This window comes from Gracilinanus agilis, chromosome 6, assembly GCF_016433145.1.
Source record: "Gracilinanus agilis isolate LMUSP501 chromosome 6, AgileGrace, whole genome shotgun sequence".
Taxonomy (NCBI): Eukaryota; Metazoa; Chordata; class Mammalia; order Didelphimorphia; family Didelphidae; genus Gracilinanus; species Gracilinanus agilis.
In genome coordinates, this window is record NC_058135.1 from 45,386,866 (window position 1) to 45,395,356 (window position 8,491).

Genomic DNA, 8,491 nt, shown 5'->3' on the forward strand with positions numbered 1-8,491 from the left:
GAGAGAGAGAGAGAGAGAGAGAGAGAGAGAGAGAGAGAGAGAGAGAGAGAAGACAGAGAGAGACCTTATGTAGCCTATGTCTTCTTTGACCCATTGTATGCATTCCTGAAATGGTGCTGGTGTTCTCTTTAGGCAGTGGTGGAAGCCAAGAAGCTGATCCTGGGAGGCCTTGAAAAAGCAGAGAAAAAGGAGGACATTAAGATGTATCTGTTAGCTCTGAAGAATGCACTTCTTCCTGAAGGGATCCCATTGCTGCTGAAATATCTGGAATCAGACGATGGGCCCATCAGCCACCTGGCAGCAACATCTCTTCAGAGATACGAGAGTTCTTTCATCACTGATGAGGTAAGAATGTTTACTGGATGCCACCTCCCAAATTCCCCAAATTCCTCATTACATCTGGGATCAAATGCCAACCACTCTTTTTAGTTTAAGGCCCTTCACAACATGATTCTAGCCCACCTCACCAGACCTAGTCCCCATCATTTCCCTTCACACACTATGGTCCAACCAAAGTGTCCTTCTGTCTTCTCATGTCCCATCTCCATGCCTTTGCACAGTCTTATGCCCCATGCCTAGAATGCCCTCCCTTTTTACTCTTCCTCCTTTCATCTCCAGCTTCCTTCAAGGCTAGCTTCGGGGCCACCCTCCTCCATTAGGTCTTTCTGATATTGCTCATTACTTGAGGGCCATCATATAAGTTTGTATGTATTTTACATGTACTTATTTCTACACATTTCACTTCCCTAGACAGAGCGTGAGCTCTTGGAATACAAAGAAATTTTTGTCTTCATATTAGCATCGGGTATGTTGCTTGGCATATAGTGGGTGCTTTATAAATGCTGGTGAATTGTTTGAATTTAAGTGAAATGTAAACCACTTTTCAATCTATTTTTATTCAAAGTAATTGTCTCTCATGTGTATTACAGACAGCTTTTGTGCAGAATTTTAGAGTCTTCTAATGCCAGGCTGCATGTTTTTAATCGCCTCTTTGTCCCATCACCAGGACAGGCATGGGCACAGACACAGACTGTTGTACCACTTCATGCCAGGCCATGGGCTCCCGAGCACAGATCCCAGTGCTTCAGCAGGAGATGCTTTCCAGTGGCCCTGCCTCCTAGCACCCTTGGGCCCGCTCCACACATGTCCAATAACCTACAATACAGTCTGGACTTTAAAAAAAATTTTAAATATATATTTACTATTATTTATTATATGTTAAGTAGAGGCTTAAAAAGCAAATAATGACAAACTGGATTCAGTTTAACACACGTTTATTTATTGCCTCCTCTTTGCCTGGCAGAAATGGAAATACACAGACAAAAACAAAAAAGGCCCTGCTGTGGGGAGCTTTTGTTCTAGTAGGAATGCAACACATGTACACATAAGGAAATAACCAGATCTGGACAAAGCCTCGGGGCTGGAGAGGAGCACAGACAGAACTCGCTTTTGGGCCAAGTCTGGAACCTTGAAGCAAGGACTTACCCTCTTCCACCAAACCCTCCTGTTTGCCAAAGATCACTGGCTTCTGCATCCCTATTTCCATCCCAGTCCCTGACCTTTTGTAACAGTCATCTGCTTGGTCTTCTGGAATCTAGTCTCTCCCCTCTCTAGTCCATAGGCCTCCCAGAGTGGGACAGCTTCCCACAGAGTGGGAAGCTCAGCTAGCTTCAGCTTCCACCTAGGGACTCTAGGATAAAATACAAATCTTTCACAATCTAGACCCCACAAACTCTGTATTCTTGGCAAACTGCCCTCCTTGCCCCCCTCCGTCATGCATTCCCTCCCACTCCCCCAGGGCGCTTTTCCTCTCTGCACCACTTAGAATCCCAGGGAGGAGGCAGTCACTAGGATCATGGTGCCGGTAGAGGATGTGACCTTCACAAGAGAGAGAGCCGCTCCAGCCTCTGGGACCAGGCTGAAGGAGGAGATACCGGGCAAAGACGGAGAGGGGGCAGGAAGTGCAGAAGGGAGGGATGAGGGATTGCGGGGTGGGGGTTGGCCACTTTTTCAGCAAGGAATATGTTGAAATCGACCCCTGAGAGAAGGGAAAAAAGGGAGATGGTGAGGATGAGGAGAGGAGAGAAGATCTGATGATAGTCAAACAAGGTATAGTAAAAGAATTGGTATGAAGCAATGAGGGCCCGAGATCAAACAACAGAACTTTTGGGTGGTCCTGGTTAGGACGCTTTTCTCTCCCAAGGAAGGTGGGAGAGATCCAGGGTTGACTTTTGGACAAGGGTGAGTCTGATGAAACAAAGTCCAAAAACCTTGAACTTAAATCTAAGTTGCAAAGGGCTGGGTCTGCCCTAACTAAAACAGAACCTCCTGTGCCCAGGTGAAGACTGTCCTGAACAGGGTCTACCACCAGAATCGGAAGGTCCATGAAAAGACGGTGCGCACCACCGCGGCGGCCATCATCCTGAATAATAACCCTTCTTACATGGAAGTCAAAAACCTCCTGCTTTCCATCGGCGAACTCCCCAAAGAAATGAACAAATACATGCTTTCTGTTGTCCAGGACATCCTGCGCTTTCAGTCGCCTGCCAGGTAGAGTATCGGTGTCTGTCGCCAGTCAGGAGTTTGCGGGGTCCCACTGCCCGGAACAAAGACTATGCCGAGCTTCTGCTGGAGAAGAATCCCACCTCCCCGGGGCTAGCGTTAGGCTGCTGCTCTGGGGGAAAGCAGAGCCACACGAAGACCTGGGGAGGTGGCCTGGGGAGGTGGGAAGCAGCCTGGTGGGCAGGTGCCTCCCAGGGCTACTCGTGTTTTTAACCCCCTCCTCTCTCCGCTCCCCATCTAACCTGGGGGAAGCAGAGACCCCCAAAGCACGAATACCATTCATTCCCTTGGATCCTCCCTCTGTGAAGGACCTAGGTTCATATAACCTACTGCCCTAGGGGGAAAAAAAAGTGAAACTCAGAAAAGTTCCCAGGATCCCTCGGTGAGTCAGCAGCAATGACCCAAAATTCCACTCCCGCCATATTGCTCTGTTTCGTATCTTAGACTAGGATGTCTGTAGGGAGGGGCCCCGTGGTGTGATGGCTAGAAAGCTGACCTCACGGTCTGAAAGCCCACGGTCCGGTGCCCAGAGGCAGACATGTGTGTCCCTGAGCATATTAAACACTTGAAGTGAAAGAGATGCAGAAGCAGTGGCAGACAGGCAGCTTTTAGAGTTTTGTGGGCAGTTTGGGATTCTACCAATGTAGAATAACACTGGCTTGTTAACATTTTTCTTTTTCTAAATCCTTACTTTTTGTCTTATAATTAATGCAGTAAGGACCAGACAATTGGGTTAAATGACTTGTCCAGGGTCACCCAGCCAGGAAGTACCTGAAGTCAGATTTTAACCCAGGACCTTCTGTCTCTAACCTGGCTCTCAATACAAAAAGCCACCTACATATGCCTCTCACATTTTTCATACAGGTTTATTTGCCTGCAGCACTGGTCCAGGGGTCTGGTAAAGCCAGCTGGAGCCAATGGGTTAAATTTTCAGCATGAACAATTACACCTTAGGAATCTCAAATGTTTGATTTATTTTGTTGATTATCTAGACTTAAGAAAATGATAGAAAAAATGTTCATCATGGATGAAACTTAAAACTTAAACTACATTTTTTTCTTTTTTTTTTTTTAACTCTTACCTTGCATCTTAGAATCAATAATATATATTAGTTTTAAGGCAGAAGAATGAGTGGTAAGGACTAGGTAATGGGAGTTGGGTGACTTGCCCAGGGTCACACAGCTAGGAAGTTTCTGAGGCCAGATTTAAACTCAGGACCTCCTCCTGACTCTAGGCCTAGCTCTCTACCTACTGAACCACCTAGCTACTCTCTGCATTTTCATTTACCAGCAAACTCCACCCAGGGTCACACAACCAAGCTAACATAATCAAGAGGAAGGACTTGACCCCAGGTCTCCCTGGCTCCAAGGCCAGCTGTCTGTCTACCCGGCCACACTTGCCTCTCTTTATAGTCTGTATTAGCATAAAATTTTAAAAATACAAAGTAAGGCAAATGAGCACAGGACTGAGTAAGCCACAGGAGACCTTGGCTCTGTCTCAACTCACTGAAGATTGCAGCCTTTCCAAGCTGTAGTTTCTCCTTCTATAGGTATAGATTATAAAATTTAGAAAACCTGGGTGGGATTAGCAAAGTTCAGTGTACTGTGCCCAATGACAAACAACATGTGTGTGCTTGCACTTCGCAAGGTTTGGTGAAAGAAACTGAGAAGCAGTGGCAGAGAGGCAGAATTTAGCTTGATAGAAGGAAAAACTTCCTTCCAGTTAGGGCTTTGGGTTTCCCCACATTGAATCTCTTCAGAGATGGGATGATTCGGGCTTTCTCTTCCTTTCACTTTGCTTCCTCCAATCCCAGTCAAGTCTGACTAGGAAGAGAGCCATTATGTTATCATTAAAAGGCAATCTTTCTCTTTTTGTCTATTGCAGCAAAATGGTCCGTCGAGTCCTAAAGGAAATGGTGACTCACAATTATGACCGCTTTGCCAAGAGTGGTTCCTCCTCTGCCTATACAGGCTACGTGGAACGTATGTAACTTCAAGAATGGCCCTTGTTTGCTTCTCCCGGGGTTCCTCCCTTTACCCCCAGGACTTGTATACCTATTTGCCTTGGAGTGTTTGTGGGATGTTGTCACTAACCTACAACCTGGATTCTTGTTTTCCTTAGGTGATCCTCATATGGCATCCACATATAGCCTTGATATTCTCTACTCTGGCTCTGGTATTTTGAGGAGAAGTAACCTGAACATCTTTCAATACATGGAGAATACTCATCTTCATGCTAGCCAGGTAATTCTCATTCCATGTGGAACAAGCTAAGCTCATTTAAGAAATTAAAAAAAAATGGGCCAACGTCAAAATTTACAGAAGGTAACCCTAGAAAAACTAAAGTTAGTAATGGTTTAAGTCCTGGTAAAATTTTCTGCAAGAGATTGATAACATCAAAAAAATGTACTAGATGTGTTTGACTTAAAAAAATAAACCTATAAAAGAAGTCATAACTAGATATACATTGTCGCAAAATAGAATTTGTGTTCATTGTCCTCATATTCCTCATAAAAGTTTGACTTGATCTACTTACTCCCCAGAACCTCAAATCATCATTATTTGGTTGTTTTCCCTACCAGTATCATATTACAAAGAGTAACAGACTTTTCCAAACTGACTAATTTAATATAAGTCTAAAAAATCAGCCATGTTCTTTTCATAGTGTTTCTAGACATGGAAAAGAACAGTTTCCAGACCTTTAGCTTCATCCAAAAAAAGATATACTTCTTTTCATTGTCCAGAATAATTCTGATGAAAAATACTTCCTCATGAAGGTAAACATTTGTTGTCCCTGCAAATCAACCAGAATGCTTTCACAAAACCCATGTGGCACCATTTACAAAGAATCCTAAAACTAGCATTCCTTCACAAGGGTGCAGGCTAATGGACCAAGAGAGTACACTCATTCCCAGATATGAGGCAATAGTTTTCCCAAGTAGACAGCCTTTTACAAAATAGTCTTCATGGCTTGGTGTTGGCAAAGGCCTTCTCTAATGCAAAAAAAAAAAAAAAAAGAAAAAAGAAAAAAGAAAAAAGAAAAAGAAAAGAAAAAAGAAGAAGAAGAGGGAAAAGGACACCCAGACTGATCCTTATTCTTCCGGGTAAGATTGGATTGCAGGGATCCTGAAGAAATTTTATACTGGGATTCCTTTCTTATCCTTCTCACTAGGACAAGCAAGCTAACTCATGGAACAGGAACTGTTTCCTAGATTTTACTGCATTTTTATTTATTTTCATCCTCTAAGGGAAATATAGCTGTGTTCATTCATTTTAGTCATGAATCCATTGCCCCACAGTAACCTAGAGGGCAAGGCGGGGTCTTTGAGTTCCTTTACCTAGCTGGATCTCAGTTTCCTCACCTTCAAAATGAGCATGTATTCTAAATAGAGGTCTAGATCTATGGCTTTAGACTCCAAAGTCATCCGAGTGAATACTGTTCCCCACAGTATAGATTAAATGAAGTTTCTCACCATGTCCAATTTTATTCTTTGTCCTTCCATAATAAACCCCTTTGCAGGGAAAGGGGAGCCTCCCTCATGTTCCAGAGACCTTCCTTTAGATCAGGTGTTCTGGGTCTCCAGACTGTAGGATAGATTTCAGGGAGACCATGAAGTTGTATAGGAAAAAAAAATCACTGATCTCTATCTGAAATTTAGCATTTCCTTCAGTTATTTAAGTATATTATTCTGAAAAGGGTTCCAGGGTGCCAAAAGGGTCATGAAGAAGCCTAAGACCTGCTCTAGCTACTTGACCTTTCAGGGGACTGCTAGGATAGCCATGGCCTGTGTCACCATCTCTTGTCTCTTCTTGGGGCAGCGAGCCTGTGGATATTACGGCCGTGTTTCTCTTTCTAGGTGGTTATCGAAGCTCAAGGATTAGAAGCCTTAATTGCAGCCACCCCTGATGAGGGTGAGGAGAACCTTGATTCCTTTGCCGGCATGTCTGCCATCCTGTTTGATGTTCAGCTTAGACCTGTTACCTTTTTCAATGGCTATAGCGACTTGATGGCCAAAGTGCTCTCGGCATCTGGTGATCCTGTCAGTGTGGTGAAAGGACTTATTCTTTTGACGGACCATTCACAGGTAACAAATGAGGCTATCCCTTGCCTGCCATCTCTCCTTGGGTCTCCCCTTCTGCCTCTTTTCTTTTTTTGATTATCAGTAAACACTGGGGAGGCTCTTGCCCAGCTGTAGATTGACTAAGAAATATCTTTTTCATTCTTCAGTAAAATAGGAAAATATTGGTACTAATGGAACAAAGGAAATATGGAATCACATCTAAATTTCCACCTGTTGCTGCTGCTTTTGCTGATCTTTACCCTCTGCTGGACTAGTGGCTTTGCTGATACAGAAGAAACATCATTAGCTATAGCATCAGGAAATGGATTCATAGACTGCCTCTCTCACTATCTGTGTGTATTTAGGCGAGCCACTTAACCTCTGTGGGCCTGAGTTTCCTCATCTGTATATTTGGGATGTAAAACCAAATTACCTCAATGACTTCTTCTAGCTCTAGACCTGTGATTCTAAAATTAAGACCAGTATCACATTTTATGAAGACTAAATAAAATGTATTTACATTAGTAAAATTTCAAATGGCAGGAGCAGCTGGGTAGTTCAGTGGATTGAGAGTCAGACCTAGAGACAAGAGGTACTAGGTTAAAATCTGGCCTCAGACACTTCCTACCTGTGTGACCCTGAGCAAGTCACTTAACCCCCATTGCCCAGCCCTTACCACTCTTCTGCCCTGGAACCAATACATAGTATTGATTCTAAGATGGAAGGTAAGGGTTTTATTTTAATTTTAAAAATTAAAAAAAATTTTTAATTTCAAATGGCATACCTCTTACTGCAATACTTGTGGAACATAGAATTCTTTTGTTATTCACTCGATCCCTCCCTTTCTTATAAAGAACTTCATAAATATCCCTACTTAGCACACAGTCTAATAATGGGGAAAAAACCTGAGATATTTGGGGTGTAGATATTCTAATGATTGAAAAAGGCTCAAAGAGAGGATTTTCAGATAATCTTCTTGGTATAAATCTTTTTTGCTAAAAATCTTTTTGAAGTTTTTCAGTCCAGTTTCATGGCCTTCTTAGCATAACAATTCTGAGAACAACCCCATTGGGACTATATTATAGATATTGACGAGGATGTCCCAGTAATTGTTTAACAACTGGCTTTCTGGGGGGGAAACGTATATCAGACACTCTCCTACATCATTAATGATTTTTTTCTATCAATTTATGAAGTCTAGACAGTCAATGAAATGAAAAATCAAGCCTTGATTTGTCAAGGTGACAATTCCTGAAGTCTAAATGCTCTCCCTGAAAATCTCATAGGCTCTCCTGATCTAGCAGGAGCTGGCTCCAACCCACACGGTGGTGTACATGTAGAAGGTTCTTGGGCTGTGAACTAAGAAACTCCAAACCTTACTCTTCTTGTGCATTGGTTTAGGACATTTTTTGTTGCTTTATTTGTGTTGTTAACTTCAAAAATTAGATGCAAGCTCAGGGCTGGTAATCAGGAGGGAATAGTCTAGTCTCCACTAATAACAGTGCCTGTCTTGAGGGATCATATTTGTAGAGCATTTAGCACAGTGCCTGGCACATACATTGTAGGAGCTTAATAAATGTTTGCCCTCTTTCCCCTTCTCTCCTCCTCCTATCTCTCTCTTCATGACCTTGGTTCCATCTAGTCTCTCGGAATCTTACTTTCCTCACTTGTAAAATGAAAGGTGTAGATGTAGGTTTTCATTTGTTCTGTTACTACTTGTTTCTTTCCCATAAAAGTTTCATAGGGGACAGTGAGTGGCTCAGTGGATTGAGAGCCAGGCTTAGAGACGGAGCTCTTGGGTTCAAATGTGGCCTCAGATACTTCCCAGCTGGGTGAACCTGGGCAAGTCACTGTCACTTACCCCCCCCC

The 8,491-nt window shown here is 43.1% G+C and overlaps 1 protein-coding gene across 1 annotated transcript in view; it reads left to right on the top strand.

Moving 5' to 3' along the window:
• Positions 1 to 8,491, top strand: part of LOC123251498 (microsomal triglyceride transfer protein) — a 78,447-nt gene that overhangs the window by 50,668 nt on the left and 19,288 nt on the right. Inside the window, exons 11-15 of the mRNA XM_044680764.1 lie at positions 133 to 345; positions 2,339 to 2,550; positions 4,447 to 4,544; positions 4,684 to 4,805; positions 6,419 to 6,646. Of these exons, the coding sequence (XP_044536699.1) occupies positions 133 to 345; positions 2,339 to 2,550; positions 4,447 to 4,544; positions 4,684 to 4,805; positions 6,419 to 6,646 (873 nt within the window). The remainder of the gene's footprint in view (positions 1 to 132; positions 346 to 2,338; positions 2,551 to 4,446; positions 4,545 to 4,683; positions 4,806 to 6,418; positions 6,647 to 8,491) is intronic.